We start from the raw sequence: 20,216 nt of genomic DNA, 5'->3' as shown, positions 1-20,216 counted from the left end.
GGGGAACAGTCGCAAAAAACATGACTGTATACTCAACATGGATGAACTGCATCAGCAAAGAGGTTCATTGTTTGCAAGTCGCAGATCACTGTCAGGGTCAGGTGACGGAAAATTAGAACAGGGTGGTGGACAACTGCTACGAAAGTAAAGCTTCACCGATTACCACGGAATTGAATAAGCACCTCTGTCACCCAGTCCCAACAAAAAGTACACGTCGTGAGGTTCAGAAACCTGGACCTTGAGCAATGGAAAAAAAAGTAATATGGGATGAAGAGTCCCTTTCCCTCTTGTCTGGAGAAAGCCAATGGATGCCTCCAACCCACAATGTCTATTGCCATTGTTTAACGGTGGTGGATCTTTACTGGTATGGCCAACCCTCATGTGGGGAGTCATTGTGTGCCGCAGTCATCATTGCTCTGCGTGGCTACGTAACAGCCAGAGTACCACCATTTAAGACAACATACCCAGAGTGTGAACTCATGTAAGACCAATGAATATTGATGTATATTGACATATTGATGACGATGGTCCCATACACACTGCTCGGCAGATTCAAGAGTACTTTCATGAGCACCAGGATCCTGTCAACCTCCTACCAAGAATTGCAACCTTTAGGGGAAGTTCTGGAGGGAAGCTCGAGTGTGAGCTAGACGTCCACCTTCTCCCTCCCTCAAAGAACTGGAGGTTTTTCTTCTTCGAGAGCGGTTCAGCATGTCACAATACACTCTTTAGAACTTGAATGACGGACATCCTACAAGGGCCGCAGCGGTTCTGAAGGTGAAGCGCTGCACTGTTTAGTAGGTCCTTGCTATGAATTCATCGCTTGGTGTTTCTACAGTAGGTGTCTGTTATTTTGTCCGCCCGCTGCACTTATATATACATACACAAAGAGTATCTGAATCATCATGAACCGATATGCTGAACTTAGGGGAGTTGCAGGAACCTTGGCCGTTGCCACGGAAAAGTATGCCAGTGCCTAAGGTGACACGGGTTCCGACAGATGTTGAAAATCCGTGCCAAGATTGCGCAAATGCCGTTGAGGTAGGACAAAAAATAATAATAATAATAATAATAAACATAAAATTGAGATAGCATGTATGTGTTACAAGTGGTGGGGAATATTTGATGTATTGACGATGCAAAGATTGAATAGGACAATGGTGTTGTTATTGCAGATAAGGGAATGTAAGAGGAAGAGCGAGTTGTTAAAGGAGAGACAGCGTCCTACCGTCCTATATGCCAATCCCGTGGCTCCTTTCAAAAGCGCGGCTTTTACTATCAAAAAACACAGTAGGTTTTAATTAAATGATACAATCTCATGTTTAGTTTGTAAAGCCTACTAGACTTAAATGTCTCTGTTTGTTCATGAATAAGTCTGTTTTCCTGCTCACCACTAGATGGGACAATTTATCTATATGAACAGAAGTGAATACAATTATTCCATGAAAGGAATATATGTATCAATAAATCTTTTTCATGTGTGCGGAAGCCAGTCATTTCTGTGGGAGTTCATAAATTGAGACTGCGTAAAGCGGGACAATTACGATGCAAGCCTGGAACCGAGCTGGGTGACACCATTATATGAAGACATTTTGGGGGGGAAAACTGCCATTTGCAATGATTACAAGAACTATACTCCTGACCTACAGAGGACGCAGGGGCATCGAAATAAGCAGCCATGACAGCAGAGGCAGGTCAGCCTTTGAAGATAAATCTAAACCCAGGAGTCCCTCGCTTTAATGTTTGATTTTCTCCTTACGTTGGAGAAGAAGTGTCCTTTTCGAATCTATAGGTCATTGTTAGGCTTATAAAATGACAACACTGAAACCTCTTTATTTTCCCATTTGTCTCTTTTTTTTCTCTCCACAAAAAATAGGACACCTGATGCTATAAATAAGAACTGAGTGCATTTTGGGTTGAATTGATTATGCTATACTTGATTAAAAATGAGCTGAGAGCGGAGAAAGCAATATTATATATCTATGTTTATAATATACATAGATAATAGACCTTTTGAAGCATCACATTCAACTGCAAACAGCGTCAGGATTTTGTTCTGTATCCTATGATCCAGAAGCTTTGATCATTATGCTGAAGTCATTGTGATGCCATTAAATCAAGAGATGCCATTAAATCAGATGTATCCTTGATTTAAAAGGAGGCTGGAGGATGGAGACTTCCAACTCGTATACATTTTCCATAGGATGGCTTTGGTTTGCAAAAGGCAGTTGAAATGCTTTATCCATTTGAACTACGGCTGAACTCTGTTCTGGGTGACCCCTCTAAACCTTTTTATGGCGGGTTTATGTCACAGTCGTCCCCGCCGTCCCGGCTCCAGTAAACACTTCAGTCGTGTCTCCACTCGAGCAGAGCTATTATCACAAGCGACGGAGGGCAAAGGCTCCGGCGCTAAAAGAAAGACTGGCAAAGATCGTAGGATGATGATGCAGAATGTGCGATGCATGGTGCATCTCAGAAATGATTATAATGACACATATCCTTCAGCATGGTGTTCTCTGTCATCGAAAACACTTAACCCCAAACCACTCCCGAGGAGCTGACTCTAAACAAAAAAGGGGGAATAACAACATGAATTCATTTACATTTCAAGTCTTTTGAGTAGCCATACGGGATATAAACCATATATACATCATATATACTATTCAATTTAGCATTTCATTGAAAATAACCACATTGTATATTCTTGAACTGTTTATTATTGATCTAATATTTGGAATGTATTTATTTGTGAATTATGTGTGTATATGATTCTGTACTTCACGTTTCCTGCTGAGCAGCCGCAACACCCAAGTTTCCCCCACAGAGGATAAATAAAATGCTATCTTATCTTATCTAATCTTATCTTATCTTATCTTATCTTATCTTATCGTATCTTATCTTATACCAATTATTGACATTATTATTATTAAAGGGTTATTGAATAAGCCTTTATTATTATTATTATTATTATTATTATTATCATTATTATTATTATTATTGTTGTTGTTGTTGTTGTTGTTGTCATAATTATTAATATTATGATTATTGATAATAATAATAATAATAATAATAATAATAATAATAATAATAATAATAATTATAGGGAAAAGGGACTTGTTGCCTAGACAGAGGGACCGAGCTGGGGATCACGTGCACCAGGTAAGGGCGGTGAAGGATTGAGATGGAAATGTGCTGGCAAGCGAGGAGAGTGTGTGGAGAAGGAGTACTTGGAGAGTCTGATGGATGAAGAAAATGAGAGAGAGAGAGAAGGTTGGATGATGTGGGGATAGCCGATCAGGATTAGTGGGTGGATTAGCTAGAATGAAGTGAGGGCAGCTGTCAAGAGGATGAAGAGTCTGTCATCTACAATCTTGGAAAGTGAGAGGATGCCTGAGGAGCAGGAGAAGGAGTGTTCTGGTACCGGTTTTGAAGAATAAGGGTTGATGGGCAGAGCTGTAGTAACCACAGAGGTGTAAAGTTGAGCGACAGCATGAAGTAATGGGAAAAGAGTAGGGGAAGCGAGGTTAAGAGGAGAGCAGATGTTAAGTGAGCAGCAGTGTGGTTTCACGCCAGGGAAGAGCGCTACAGGTGCAATGTTTGCTTTGAGAGCGGTGATGGAGGAGTATGGAGAAGGTCAGAAAGAGTGGCATTGTGTCTTTGTGGATTTGGAGAAAGCATCTGACATACTGTGCCAAGAGAGGAGGCGTGGTATTGTATGAGAAAGTCGGGAGTAGCGGAGAAGTATGTAAGAGTGGTGCAGGATATGTATGAGGGCAGTGTGACAGTGGGGAGATGTGCAGTAGGAGTGACGGATAGGTTCAAGGTGGAGGTGGGATTATAACTAGGTTTGGCCCTGAGCCCTTTTCTTGTTTGCAATGGTAATGGACAGGTCGATGGACAAGATCAGGCAGGAGTCTCGGCGGACTATGATATTCGCGGATGATGTCGTGATCTGTGGCGAGATCAGGGAGCAGGTTGAGGAGAGCCTGGAGAGGTGGAGGTAGAGGCGTAGCTGTATGCACCGGAGAAAAGAGGAATGAAAGTCAGTCGGCGCAAAATGGAATACGTGTGTGAATGGAGAGGATGCAAGGAGTAGAGTTGGCAAAGGTGGATGAGTTTAAATACTTGGGGTCAACCGTCCAAAGCAACGGGGAGTGCGGAAGAGAGGTGAAGAAGAGAGCGCAGGCAGGGTGGAGCGGGTGGAGGAGACTGTCAGGAGTGATTTGCAACAGAAGGTTTACCAGCAAGAGTGAAAGGGAAGGTTTACAAGATGGTAGTGAGACCAGCTTGTTGTGTGGTTTGGAGGCGGAGAAGAAGAAGAAGAAGAAGAAGAAGAAGAAGAAGAAGAAGAAGAAGAAGAAGATCACCCTTATTCTCGAAAATCACCATCACTTCTTCTCCGCTCCTGAGGCATCCTCTCACTGTCTAAGAGTGTGTTAAACAATCTAGTTAAAAGCTCCACTGCCATCTCTCCTAAACATCTCCATGCCTCCATAGGTCATCCTCGTCACAGCTGCAATCACTTCATCCTGGCTAATCCATCGCACTTTCTGAATCACTATCCCCACATCATCCAACCTTCTCTCTCTCTCTCATTTTATTCATTCATCAGCCCCTCAAATAATAATAGTTATAATAATAATAATAATAAATAATAATAACAATAATAATAATAATATTATTATTATTATTATTATTATTATTGTTGTTGTAATAATAAATTATTATTATTATTGTTATTATTATTATTATTATTAGTAGTAGTAGTAATAATAATAATAATAATAATAATAATAATAATAAGGCAAATATTAATATAATAATAACAAATAATTTTATGAATCCCCAAGGGTCTGTTTTGAAAATAAACTGGAACTGGCAATGATTTTTTATTTTTTTACCCTTTGCTGCTTTGATGTGGCCGACATAACAGTGATATTGGGTGTAACTGAAACGAGGAATGTACTGAATGCCTGAATCCATCGGCCTTGCTTTCCACAAACCAAGGCCGATGGCGGTAAAGTGGTTTCCACGGGGAAAAGAATGCACAGATTCATTATTCAAATATAAAATATTCGAAATTGTCCTCGCCGTTACGCAACGCTAATAGTCACAGTAGAGTCGTGAAATTGCTTTATGGGAAAAAATGTAAAAGGTTGTCTGCTACAGTACATGAAAAGCCACAGCTGTGGAAAGCTCAATTATACATACTATGAAATTATTAGATACTGCTAAGTGTGCATCGACAAGAGAGGACGTCAGGAGAGATCTTTGGTCAATTATGGCTGAAACACGATCTCAAGTTTTTCCGCAGAAATATGTAATAGAAAATGAGAGCTCAGTTGAGGTTGATATTTTAACTTAAGAAGAAGATTAATTTCCTTTTCAAAATAGACTAACTGTGGTTCCTTTCAGCATATGGATTATTGGTAAGGGCCACTTTTGGGAACTCACTGTGGGAGTAGTTTTATTGAAAGGTAACTGACGCTGAGATGGTGTAACTCGGCAGTTTTTCTCAGAGTTTTATGTTTGGCGAATAATTTCACAAAAGCAAATTGTTTTTTTTCAAGACACACACCATGAAAACAATGAAAGGAAAAAGAGAGAAAAAAAAGAAATTATTATTGTGAATGCCTAAAAGATCTCTTTTCACGTATTATTTTCTTTTAATGGGTTTATTTATGTGCTATCTTTCCTCAGATTCATGTGACAGATAGGACCCCTGATAGAAAATGATGCTTGATTTCATTTGAATTTACTGTCACCACTGTATTGTTTTTGTGCAACTGTTTTGTACCACTTTTGTGTCTGCAGGAACTCCCCGCCTGTGTTTGCCATCGAGCCGAGCGTCCAAAGGTCTGATTTCTCACTCCGCAGCGTTTAATTCCCACTCTGTCAGAGGCTGATCCCATTCACAGATCAGTGGCACCAGCACCAGCACCAGCACCAGCACCGGCACCAGCACCAGCACCAGCACCAGCACCAGCATGCCCAAGACAGCAGCGGAACAACATACTCCAAGTGGTGAGTATGTAGAAATAATGTAAAACTGCTGATGGGTCATGGACAGGCTACCAACCAAAGTGTATACTGAGGTAAAGGTATACTGGCGGTAAGGATTTTAAAAGTACTCAAAGCTTTTTTTTTATGTAATCTGTTTTAAGAAATACTATTTGGCTGATATAGTCTCAAAACTAATGTTTTCACATTCTACATGCACCTCCATGATCATGTCATTTTCTTGTGTGTAGCTTACATAGATTCATGTACAATTTGTAAACGTGCATATGTTAATACATTTGTGAAAATACAGTATACATGTACTGTATTTATGCAAACACAACAGTTCATAGTTCACAACACAATCATACATGGCTGCAACAGTTTGGGAACATGTATATAATAGTAATAGCAAACAATCACAATACAAAAGCAAATGTCTAAATACTACATCTGTGATTTTGTAGATTGTTTTAGAAAAGAATGTGAAAATCAATCTCCAAATTAACAAATTGAACCTAAATAGAAAATGTATCGATTTAATTACATTTACAAATATTCTTACACTCGCTTGCATGTTTGAGTTTTACGCTCACTGACTCAGAACAGATGTGAACCCATAAGTACAAGCCAAAAACAATCAGGTAAGAAGTCAAAGTGCACAAGGTTTATTCCAAAAAACAGGCAGGGGTCAAAACCAGGAGATCAGTCAGAGAAGGCAAACTTGTCCGGCAGGGAAACAGGTGAAAAATCAGGGTTTAGGGACACAGGCAGAGGTTTGGAATGCAAGAGACAATCTGGCAGAGAACAAAGGGAAGTGGGCGGGTATTTAGACCGATCGGCCACAACATTAAAACCGCTGACAGGTGAAGTGAATATATTAGGGATATATTAGGCAGCAAGTGAGCAGTCAGTTCTTGAAGTTGATGTGTTTGAAGCCGGAAAAATGGGCAAGCGTAAGGATCTGAACTACTGGCTAGACGACTGGGTCAGAGTATCTCCAAAACTGATGGTCTTGTGGGATGTTCCCGGTATGTAGTGGTTAGTGCCTACCAAAAGTGGTCCAGGGAAGAACAACTGGTGAATTGGCAACAGGGTCATGGATGTCCATGGCCTCATTGATGCACGTGGAGAGAGAAGATTAGTCCATCTGGTCCAATCCCACAGAAGAGCTATTGTGGCACAAATTACTGAAAAAGTTAACGCTGCTATGATAGAAAGGTGTCAGAACACACAGTGCATCACAGCTTGCTGCGTATGGGGCTGCGTAGCCACAGACCAGAGTGTCCGTGCTGAGCCCTGTCCACCGCTGAAAGCTCCTACAGTGGTCACGTGAACCTCAGAACTGGACCATGGAGCAATGAACAAGGTGGTCTGGTCTGATGAATGACGATTTCTTCGACATCATGCGGATGGGTGGGGTTACGGTCTGATCCGATGGAGCATCTGTGGAATGTGCTTGAACTACAAGCTGGATCCTTAGGGGGCCCCACATCGCAACTTCCAGGACTTAAAGGATCTGCTGCTAACGCCTTGGTGCCAGATACCACAGGACACCTTCAGAGGTCTTGGAGTCCATGCCTCGACTGGTCAGAGCTGTTCTTGCGGCATGAAGGGGAGCTACACAATATTAGTGGTTATAAGTGGTGGTTGTGGGTGATCGGTGTATACTGAGGGACTAAGGAGGGAATGAGCTGCAGACGAGGAAGGGCAGGTGAAGTGACAAAAAGTAAAAGGGAGCGGGAGGATCTGAAACGACATGGAGGTTAGTGACATTTCATCTGAGGAGATGACCAGATGATACTGGGAGATCAGGGAGGCATTCATGACATTTAAGACTCTCCTGCTGTCCTTGGGCTTTATACGTTTACTGCCTCACCAGTTGATAGAATGCAATGACCCTTCAGAGCCAATCAGAGCCAAACGATCACCAACCTTCAAGACTCCAGAACTGGTCCTGCTCAAATGTTTGTTGACCTGCAAGGCCTCAGCTGATCAAAAAAAAAAAATCCCACATGTGTTCCTATTTGAATCAGAAAGTGCATAGTATGAAAGGATGAATAGTAATAGTAATGTCATTGCATAAAAATAGGTTGGAGAAATGAGAAATGGCAAGATTCTTTTTAAACCTTAATTAAAAAACACCTGGTTACGGATATAATTCATGGAATACCAAACATGACTAAAAATATGTACTCGGGAGAGAATTTATCATCAGTTTAAATTATTTTTTATATAAAAGATGTCTTATTTAAGTCAAAACTCATCTAATTTATCAGATTTATTACCTAAGAATTTACTTCTTGAGATACTTTACTGGGGAACATGGTGAACACAGTTATGAGTAATTCTGTATTTTTTTTCTTCACCATTTATCTAAGATGCAAAAGAAAATCTTGTCTATAACATTGAATTATGGTATGATTAATGCATGTTACGATGCATGTTATGATGAATTATCAACGAACATAATTAGGTTTCCTTTTTTACATTATATTAATACATTTTTCTTTTTTTAGCACACAGGCAAACTAAGGCTTGGTAAGGCCAACTCAAACGCCAATAAGTTCATATTTTCGATAGAAAAGTCATTTGATCGTGCTGTTAGGAGCCATGGCAGACTTAATAAAAGCATGACACTTTGACAATCATTTAATATATTTCTGTTCACATCACTTTATTTGCGGCTATAGGTTAATGACGGTTAAAACCTAAATCAGTCAATACTTCTCTCCGAGGTTCTCTCTGGAGCCCGAAAAAACAGCTTTGTGGAGTTTAATTTAAAGTTTTTAATTAAAAGCATTGTTCTGTTTTTGACAATGAAGTGACTCTCCCAGTAGAAATCTGTCTGCTTTTCTGCTGAATGACGACTGAATCTCATGCTGGCGTTCATTTGTTGCATTCCACCGACGGTGTCGAGACGCAGACTTTGTGTCGTTGCACTGCGAGGTGCGGGGCTTTTTTCGGCTTCTCTTCAACATCTCTCTCTCTCTCTCTCTCTCGTTGTTTTAATGAATTCAATTATATTTAAAATGAGCATAATTCAGATTAACCAGATACTGTAGTTCAATCAGGAGGGACTAGATTGAAAAAAAATAATAATAATAAATGTTCGGCGTTAAGACCCCATCAAATGTTTTTTATAAGGAATATACATTCATGAGAAGAACCCTCCAAGGTTGGCATTAGGACACCTTTAAAAGTTGCAATAAAGTCCCATATGAAATACATCTTTGGGAGAAGCGTGAAAAAAGAATTCCAACATAATTTTTACAGATTCGACAAATATTGAGGCAGGTTGAAGATGCGTGAAATGATGAAATGGCTGATGGAGGCCCAACAGATGCATGTAGAATTAATAAATGTTGATAGTGATACATGGTACATAAACACGTTAATCGACCTGAATTTACCAGCGCAGGACCATAAAGTGTAATCTCATTTTATCTTACATATTAGAGAGTCAATCTGGCTGATGGAGGGCCAGACAAATGCATACAGAAATAATATGTACTGATAAATACATAAGTTATGAATACATAACTGAAAAGATGATGTATTGTTTCAATTAAATCTGACTTATTCAAGAGTATTTATATCAGCGCCAGGTATGCGCATGGCCTGCCTTTAAATGTCAGAATAAATGAACGATGCGAGGGAATGACAACAGCTGGAACTCTTGCACTTGGTGAGAAGCAATGAGAAAACAGCAGAAATTTGGATTTGGAGTATCTGTCTGAAAACGACACCTCTCTAATAGGTCAAGCATTTAATCGAGAGCGCTCAAAAACGCCCAGACCACAGTGAGTTTCCATCATTCCTTTCCAAACCTCATCAAAACTGTTTTGATTGCACCTGAATGAGACGACAATACAATAAGAACTGTAAATCGCTGTTCCCGTCAGGATGGAACAGAGGGGTCCAGCCTTATGTAAGTTGATCTGGCTTCACGAGCGCAGTATCGGTGCCAATGATTGAAAGGTGCATTTGTTGGAGGACAGATTATACCAGCATCCCAAAATAAGCTGTTAATGGTCATTAAACACAAGCTCAGGACAGCGGAAAGTTTTTAAAGGAGAGGCCGCAATGTTTACAGGACGTTGTGTTAACTTCCACTTCAAGAAAACCCTTCAGAGCGATACAAGACCCTCGTCATCCTGTCGGGGGCCGTTATTTTGCGATAATGACCTGTCTAGCTGCGCATTACCCCTTTCTAAATTCTTTGGGGTGGGCCACAGGGCAGGGAACGTTCCTTGAAGTGGAGAAGTGTTTACGCACTCTGGAAATGATCTGAGCTGTCAGTCGGGTGGAGCCAATTCCTTAAGGAGGGTCTAGGTCCCCTGGGAACGGCGTGCCGCTTGTTCTTTTAGCCAAGTTACGCTCGGGTCATGCCGCCGGCTACGGGGCTTCTGTGCCCCTGGCGTTTGTGGGCGTGTCGTCTAAAAATCCACCGGCTGTTGTGGGTGCGCCAGACATTTCAAACCTCTCTCCCTTTCCATATTTAATATATATTATATAGATGGTGTGTGTGGGTGTGTGTGCGCATATTTTTTTTTTACTGAAATGGTGGAGCTGTTTACCTCACAAAATAAATTACCTCTCAAAAAAATGATGTTGATAATCCTGTCCCTTAAAATAAAGATGTGTCCTTATTGTAGAAACATAAAATGACATTTTCCTTTTTTTATCGATAGTTTAAGGGACGCTTTTCATAAAAAAGAAATTGCCAAGTCATGTGCAATTATGCAGTGGCCCAGGTGTCAATTTTCCAAGGATCAGCGCCATTGAGAGCATATCATCCCTCCCATTGGCTGTTGCCCCGTCGCTGCTCATTTGCATAAAGTTGAAGTCTGCTCAGCTCTCCTTGTCGCCGTGAAGCCGTAAGCTCGTCGCCGCTCGCCGCTCCACCACTCCGCCCCCTGCAGCTGGATGAAGCTGCGCTCCATTTGAAATGCATTGCAGCCTGGCGCTTTCGCGACACCCCATCACTGGCGGTGTGACCGTACCGCCAAAGCCAGAGCAGATCCGCTTTGCGGCGGATGCACAGTGGACGAGGCAGCTGCTCTCGCACTGTAACCCCGAGTCGGAGGACGCACTTTGGGAGATTGACTTGATTTGTGCTTTCGGAGGGAGATCACATCACATTGAGTAACGGGGCGGTGAGCATGTGTGCTGGATGTCAGGAGCGTCTCAGAGAAGCAGCAGTACAAATACTGGCAGCCATGAGATTGGTTTGGTTCCCAGAGGGTTTGGCGGACTGTCATAGTTTGAGTGAAATTACGGAAATTTCAATGAAATGATTAATCCCTGACGACGAGTGGGAATGATGAGCAGAGTGCTCTGTCCGAAATTGCTACCGCGTACTACATATTAAATATGTGCACTGTCACCCGGCGTCCTCAAGTACGTATGAGGAAAATGAACAATGGCTCTTCAGACATCTTGAGCATGAGCATTGATAACAACTTTTACTGCGGTTTTGGCCCTCACAATGCATTGTGGGATACGCTATTGAAGTCTATGCTGGCACAGTGTGCAGTGTTTGTATTTCGCTGCACACAATCCGATCCATGCTTTGGTTTCAGCCATCATAAAAATGCTCACGTTCTAGCATGTTGAGCGACTTATTTACCCGCAACTATTTAGCGCAAACGAATCGAAATGGTTTGACAACGCAACAGCTGCTGTCACAGATGACAAAGTGCACTTGCAACAGCAATTTTACAAAAAACAACGAGAAGTTTAAGCAATACCCCCCCAATATCGATAGCTCCGCCACTTCCAGAGAGGTCATCTCAAATGCGCAGGTAATGATAGGTATTAAGCCTCCAAAATGGAATACTCAATAACAGCCAAAGCTGACATTTTAGATCGATTTAGAATGTGAAGAATGTCAGGATTGTTAGAAATTTCCGAATTGTATACAGCGGTATTGAACCGCCGCCCTCCCTCATGGTTTTGAACGTGGGTCTTTTTTTTTTTTATTATTGTACATTGAACTGCTCCCATGGTGCCGGGCACACTTTCTTTATGGCTCACTCTTGTAATAACCTCTCATGCATTCAAACCAATCTGCCACGATCCAAACCATGAACCATGGGCGTGGTCGGACTCCGCGTATCACCCGCAACACATTTTATATATTTTACACCCAGATATATCATGGTAGCGGAAATGCACGCAGGTCAACAGATAAGGCGCGCACACACACACACACACACACACACACACACACACACACACACACACACACACACACACACACACACACACACACACACACACACACACACACACACACACACACACACACACACACACACACACACAGTTGCATAACGACTACTGTTACAGTGTGTCTTGGCCTGTGCTTATATGGCTCAGTGTGGGGGTTTTTTGGGGTTGGGTAGCAGATAGTAAAATATATGACTGTCTTGGTGTGACTGTCCATAAAGGCGGAAAGTGGAAAGGGTGAAACGGTCACTTAAAACAGTCTCGCAACGTCCAATCTCTAGTTTTCCGTCAATTAAACCCAAACATACATTTTCTTTTGCCCCATGCCTACAATTACCTCCTTATCAGCCTTGCACTGTCAGCTGCTCGCTCGGCTGTGAAGAGGGCTGTTGCCCTGTTTGATAACCCGCCTGCTGATGTTCGCTGATTGGGGTCAGGTCGACGTACAGCGTTAAAAAGTAAAATATACAGCGATTGTTGCCAACCCCGACCGGTGAAGATAACAACACGGCCCTGACCCCGCGGTGAACTCCTCACACTTGGGCGCCTTCACACTCGTCAGGCCTGTAAAAATGAATCACGGCATTATTGGGCTCACTGATTGAGATTTGCCTGTTTGTTTTGTCCACGGATAAGCCTCTTACAGTACGTTTTTAGGTCCAAATGAAGTGACCTAATAAAAAAAATAATCAACTGAGGCCGGCTTAATTAACAGCAGTGTCCCGTTACATTTCACACTATTTTGTAATTCTGTGTCATTAAAGCTGATTGTTCTCTGTGGAATACTCGATTCTGATTAGCTAGTAGCATTAAAAAATGGTCAATTATTTCTGAATAATGACCGCTGTCTGTTATGACTGACCATTTTCACGGGCAACTGCCTCTCCTTTTCCTGTGCCGGACAGTTCCCGGAAGCAGGCAGCGATGTCCGCAGGCCAACGGTCTGGAGAGTGTGGCCCCGCTGGTGCAATCTGTGGAGGAAACACCGGAGCCCGTCCCGACCACCATCCAGGGAACCATCCCCTCCTGGATCAAGGGCAGCTTCCTGAGGAACGGCCCCGGGAAATTTGAGTTTGGACAAGACCAGTATGTGTTCATAACTACAGTAGATATCTCCTGTTGCGTAAGCTGGGCCCGGTGGGTGGATGGCTGCGTCCGTCGGTGTTTGAACAATTGTAAGTCGCTTTGGATAAAAGCGTCTGATAAATGACGTAATGTAATGTAGTTGTAAGTTTTATCTACCCTATAGAAAAAATATTGGCCGAGTGTCATTGAGACGACGGTAATGAAACACCTTATTTCAAGCTTGTTATCTGATCCAGTCTCTTTTGCACACACAGCATTCAGCCCCGACACTAGTTCCGCCAATAGAGACTCGTTTGGACTCGACCAATCAGAACGCATATCTCATGAATATTCTGTTCTTGCCAAGAAAATAAATCAGCTTCCTGCTCGTCTGGACTTTCTCCTCTCCTTTTTCCTGGCGGCTAAATAAAGTAATTTATTCTGGAATATGCCGCTCATGAAAATATGATAGTTGCTCTGTTATTCTCCTGCCGTGATTATAAAAAATTAGGCGGGGAAGGGAATTGTTGTCTTCTTTTTCCTTTTTCCCCACTAAAACCACAGAGGGGTGCCCGCTTAAATATGGTTATTATTTGGGCTTATATTATTCTCTTTTATCCAAACTTGACAGTTGATGTTCGGATTTAACACAAAAAAAACCACCCTGCCCTGCCCTTGCGCGTCTAACCCCAACCGTCTGACTAAAACAGGGGTGTGTCGGGTTCGAGACCCCTCTTTTGGTTAATATATAATACAGCTGTTTCCAATGAAATCTCGATGCCCACTCAGGCTTAAAAAAAACCCCAAAAACCTGCACGTGCGTGCGCCACTATATTAAATATATTGCCATCTGCAGGATGAAAAATAAATGCGGAAATAGGCAAAGCAAGGTGATAACCTACTGTTTTACTAGGAAAAAAGATTTGCCCCCTCGTCATTTTTAACTGTCCCCCTCAGTCACGTCACCCTGGCGCCGGGCCTGCGTAAAGGATCAAAGCAATTATCCAAATGGAAGCAAAAATGACTGTTCTCCCTCTCTTCCAGATACACCCACTGGTTTGACGGCATGGCCATGATGCACCGGTTCCACATCAGCGACGGAAATGTCACCTACTGCAGCCGCTTCCTGCGGAGCGACTCGTACACCCAGAATACGGAGAAAAACCGCATTGTAGTGTCGGAATTCGGCACGATGGCTTTGCCCGACCCCTGCAAGAACATCTTCGCTCGTTTCTTCTCCCGCTTTCAAATTCCCCGTACGTAGTGTTCGCTCTGTATCTTTGTAAATAGGAAATCCTAACGCACTCAATGTGATTGTTCTTAATATTCATGTGTGATGTGATGAGCAAGTAATTCTAAATAACACACGGTGAGAAGAAGAAAATACAGATCAAATGGCTGATGGAGGGCCAGGCGGAAGAATATCATATTAATACGTGCTGACATAATTAAGATAACTGAAAAGATGATTTTCAGAATTAAAAACGGTATTTACATCACCATCACCAAAGAAAGAAAAAAATACAGAACGCTTTATTGCTTCTGCCCTTGACTGTACAAGCGTACAGTAGCTTTCCTAATGTTGACGTTATGTCGTGTTGTGGGTTTGGAATCGTGGAAAGCATTTTGCTCAAGGGTAAAAAAGAATACCGGCTGAACAATTGAGGCAAGAAAATCACCACGGAATTAGTCCGTAAATGCGATTTCCTCCTATCTGCGTGTGTGTGTGTGAACAGAAGCCACAGACAACGCCAGCGTCAACTTTGTCAAATACAAGGAGGATTATTACGTCAGCACCGAGACCAACTACATGAGGCGAGTGGACCCACGCAGCCTTGAGACGAAGGAGAAGGTATTCCCATCACACCCTCACCATTTTATAATGAGAGAGAGGGAGAGAGAGAGAGAGAAAAGAAGGAGGATGATTAATTATATATCTTCCTCCATATTTAGGTGGATTGGACTCAGTACATCGCCGTCAGCTCCGCTACAGCGCACCCACACTATGACCGTGAAGGGGCCACGTACAACATGGGCAACTCCTATGGAAAAGGAGGTAGCACTACCGCATATGTATCTACCTCCCTATCTCCTACCTGCCTACCTATTACCTACCTACCTCCCCATCTCATGCCTCGCTTTCTCCTACCTACCGACCTACCACCTACATGCCTGCCTACCTACCCACCAAAATATCTGCCTCCCTACCTACCTACAGTACCTGTCTACCTGCCTACCTGCCTACCTCCTACAGTACCTACATACCTCCTACCTACCTGCCTGCCTACCCACCTATCTATGTCCTACAGTACCTACATACCTTCTACCTACCTACCCCCTACAGTACCTACATACCTTTTACCTACCTACCCCCTACGGTACCTACATACCTTCTACCTACCTACCCCCTACGGTACCTACATACCTTCTACCTACCTGCTCACCGCCTACCTACCTACCTATCTGCCTGCCTGCCTGCCTGCTTGTCTACCTATCTACCTATCTACCTACCTGCTGCTTACCTACCTACCTACCTACCTACCTACCTACCTACCTATCTACCTATCTATCTGCCTACCTAACTACTACCTATCTATCCACCTGCCTACCTACCCCCCTACCTGCCTGCCTACCTACTTATCTACCTCATACAGTACCTACTACCTACCTATCCACCTGCCTACCTACCTACCTACTTACTACATACCTACCTACCTACCTACCTACCTACTACATACCTACCTGCATACCTACCTGTCTACCTACCTTATACCTACCTACCTACAATACCTACCTACCTACCTACCTCCCTATCTACCTGTCTACCTACCTACTACGTACCTACCTAGTTTGTAATCAATGGTGTGAAGCTGAATATTTTGGAACTCTCCAGGCTTCTTCTACAACATCATCCGGGTGCCTCCTCCAGAGGAGACCGTGGAGAAGGAGGACGCTGCAGATCTGAGTGGAGCTAAAGTCATATGCTCCATTCCCGCCTCCGAATCGCGGAAACCTTCCTACTATCACAGCTTTGGTGAGACATGCATGAGACAACCACCCCCCCCCAATTTCTTTTGCTTCATCCGGTATTTTTGATGCTTGGCCCTGGGCTGGGAGTGTCATGACACTGACTAAAGCATTGCACAGGCAGTTTCACGGGAAAATCTAATTTCTCTTTCAACCCTGAGCGCTGTAAACCCACTTGAGGATAAGTTGGCCTTTTTAAAATCTTGTGAAATTGAAATTACTCTATGAGGCTGTGATATAGTACCAAATCGAAGGTGCTTCACATTGGAACACAGTGGAACTATCTCTGTTCATTTATATTTGTATTCTTAGGTTATTGCCCAATTGCTTTGAACAGGTCTGGAGAATGCCTGCAACTTGACAACGTGTGCTTGTGTGCAGTCTTCAAGGACATTACGTAAATCAAACAGAAGGTTCACAACGAGTCTAAAAAAATGGTAATGTACCGTGTATGTGAAGATTATTTTATTTGAATAATAGAAATCGGTTTCTACGACACCGTTCCTTCAATACATTTCAACCACTCAGCCACAGTAGATTCATATACTGTAGGTGCAATCAATGAAAGCTTTTCGTGTGAGACTTTTTTGTTCAAAGTTTCTTTTTTTCTGATTTTAACCGTACCATATTCTTGTTGTTTTTTTTTTTCCACTTTGGGTGTCTTTGTATCCCAGTTGAATTCTGTGTAACATTCCCTCTTTTTACCATTGCCTTGGTCCGAATGGCAGAAAAAACCCTGTCGAAAAATACACAGGACACACACTCCCTCGCACACACACTCCCTCCGTCCTCACCTTCGATTTCTTCAGAACTTTGGATTGTTTTTGCATTGCATTGTTGTTTGTTGTTTCATCACACCAGGCGCTTACACTCACGCACACTTTTGATTTGCCACTCGTTGATTCATTGCGGTCTGCTGAGACCACATGTTAAAAGTTTTTGCGTTTGTCTGGCTGCAGTCGAAATTGGAATTTACTCTGTTAATCTGCTGGTGTTTGTCTCCGCGTGTGGGTGACGCATGCGAGTTCTGTGTGTTCTGCTGCAGCAACAACAATTCCTGTATCCGCTTTTACAATCTTTTCTAACAGACCACCCTGGCTCTGTCAGACAATCTGGCACCAAGAAATAGGGGGGTGGGGATCTTTATCGTTCAGGGTGCTGTATAATTCTAATTAGTTCTTTTCTCCAATCATGGATCTAAACTTGGATATGTCTGCTCCGCCTGATATCACTAATTTAATGTGTATGTATTTTCAAGTGTGTGCATCCATGTGTGTAATGCATACTTCAGTTTAGTGCCTCCAGTGCTTGTTATTGAGTGTATGTATATAGTGTCATGTGTCGTACATAGCGTACACATGTGTGTGTCCGGTGCATTCAGCCGTTTTATATTTGACTTTCTCCTCCTATGTGTGTGTGTGTGTGTGTGTGTGTGTGCGTGCGTGCGTGCCTGCCTGCCTGCCTGCGTGTGTGTGTGTGTGTGTGTGTGTGTGTGTTTTCCTCCAGTCATGTCGGAGAATCACATTGTGTTTATTGAGCAGCCCATCAAGCTGGACCTGCTGAAGTTCATGCTGTACAGGATCCAGGGCAAGAGCTTCCACAAAGTCATGGCCTGGGAGCCGCAGTACGACACCGTGTTCCACCTGGTCAACAAGCACACCGGAGTGGTGCGTCTCCGCTTGACCCCACCGGGCTCGGCCGCCAGAGAGCCGAGAGGCTGCACTCGGTGAAAAAGCCCTGGCAATTCGGAGCGCTACCGGAAGGGAACACTGTTAATCCGTCCGCCGCCCTCCAAAATAAAAACGCCCCGGCATTTGCTTTCTAACATGCAATCGGTTTGTGTGGCTGGTCCGACAGGTGAGCAAGGTGAGGTACCGCGGTGCGCCCATGTTCACGTTGCATCAGATCAACGCGTTCGAGGACAGCGGCTTCCTCGTCATGGACATGTGCTGCGGCGACGATGGGGAGGTTATCGGGGATTTCACCCTGGAAAACCTGCGCAGACCCCAGGGAGAGGAAATGGACAAGGTGACCCGGACTATGTTCCGTATCCTTATTTCGACTTAGAGCAATTTTTGTACTACGTTGGAGGTCTCAGTCGCCGCTCTTGACGTTTTCCCCGGGTGTGTGTGTGTCTCAGTTTTACAACTCGTTGTGCAGAAACCTTCCTCGGAGGTATGTCCTCCCTCTGGCCCTGGAGCACGACACTCCCCTGGAACAAAACCTTGTCACTCTGCCGTGCTGCACAGCCACCGCGAAAAAGACAGGGCAGGACGAGGTGGGATAATATATGTGCTATGCATTACATTACGTAACGCTCTGATTAATTGCCAAGAATACAAACCTTTAGTCACACTGTGTCCAGTTTATCCACCCCCACACACTTAGTGCAGTTATGTAGCTTGTGAAGTCAGGTCAGACAATATGAAGGTATTTTATGCAAGATAGTAATTTGATCTTTCTGAGCAGAACATTAAGAGAGTCCAGTGTGCCCAGAGAACAATTACCTTTTACTCAGTATTCTCCAGCCTCCGACTGCCTCCTGCACACACACACACATACTCACACATACACACACACACACACACACACACACACACACACACACACACACACACACACACACACACACACACACACACACGCACTCACATCCAGACAAGCACTTAAACTCACACATACATACAGTATGCGTGTGCACACACACAAGCACCATAGTAGTTGTCATGGCTACCTAACTAACAAAGTGTTTCATCCGAGCGAGAACAGCGTTATGCAGCCACAGTAAGACGGGGATGGTGCTGAGATCTACATTAAGCAACTGATAGAAGAGTTTAGAAAGATAGTTTGTCAAAGATTCACCAATAATCTGATTAAATATAATAACTCAATCACTGAGAAGAAGAAAAACCCATATTCTGGGATGTGATATTTGTGTTCACAGGTTTTTTTGACACATGAGGAGCTACATAGCGATGAGGTGCTGCAGTACGGGGGCCTCGAGTTTCCTCAGATCAATTATGCCAAGTACAACGGCCGGCCGTACCGCTACTTCTACTCCTGTGGCTTTGGCCACGTCTTCAGCGACTCGCTGCTCAAGATGGACGTCCACACCAAGGAGCTGAAGGTCTGTATCAACGCTGCTTAAAGGCGTCCCGCCATCCGCCGGCCACGTTCAACGCTTTGGGAAGCGCTGCTTTACCGCAAGTCAAAATTGAACGGACGATATGTGAGATCTCGATTAGTGTCGAGCGTTTCGGCGTGATCTTTGCAGGTGTGGCGTCACCCCGGCCTCTTCCCCTCAGAGCCTGTGTTTGTCGCCGCTCCCGATGCGACGGACGAGGACGATGGAGTCGTCATGTCCGTCATAATCACACCCAGAGAAGTCAGTGAACATCTCAAAAAGAGATTTAAAAGTTATATTTCCCTCTGCCACACAATAACGTGCTCTTTAATTATTGACTTATTAATGAATGAACACATAATGAATAATAACATTAATATTAATTGCATACTGTTACCACTTTAATAAAAAAAAAAACAGACACTAGAGAGAGAGAGGAATTGAGGAATTTTGGTGTAGGGAAATCATAATCATCCTAAAAAAGTGTTTTATATCACTTATGAAAAGACAGGCCTTGGTCGTTTCACGATCGTTAATGTAAAAGAGGGTTGTTTTCCGAAACCGATCTTTATTCCCCCTGCATTTCACGCTTTTCCAGGATAAAAGCACCTTCTTGCTCATTCTTGATGCCAAGACCTTCACGGAGCTGGGCCGAGCGCAGGTCCCCGTCAACATCCCCTTCGGGATGCACGGGGTCTTTAACGGGACGGTTTCTTCCAACTGATGCTTTTGTTTATATTGACATACGACATATTGAATGATATAA

At 43.3% G+C, this 20,216-nt stretch overlaps 1 protein-coding gene across 1 annotated transcript; it reads left to right on the top strand.

Annotated features, from left to right (window-relative positions):
* Positions 1–3,881: 3,881 nt before the first annotated feature.
* On the top strand, positions 3,882–20,174 carry bco2l (beta-carotene 15, 15-dioxygenase 2, like; the record flags this gene model as incomplete). The annotated part of the gene is made up of 14 exons (XM_080004254.1): positions 3,882–4,000; positions 5,815–5,856; positions 10,963–11,072; positions 13,140–13,320; positions 14,344–14,555; positions 15,036–15,151; positions 15,253–15,355; positions 16,193–16,333; positions 17,833–17,993; positions 18,184–18,354; positions 18,467–18,604; positions 19,271–19,453; positions 19,601–19,711; positions 20,049–20,174. 14 exons carry the CDS (start codon positions 3,882–3,884, stop codon positions 20,172–20,174), a joined length of 1,914 nt encoding a protein of 637 aa, XP_079860380.1.
* Positions 20,175–20,216: the final 42 nt, after the last annotated feature.

The sequence above is a fragment of the Zeus faber genome (assembly GCF_960531495.2).
Source record: "Zeus faber genome assembly, chromosome: 7".
Lineage (NCBI taxonomy): Eukaryota > Metazoa > Chordata > Actinopteri > Zeiformes > Zeidae > Zeus > Zeus faber.
Note: the sequence above shows the minus strand (reverse complement) of the source record. Positions and strands in the feature narration are given on the sequence as shown.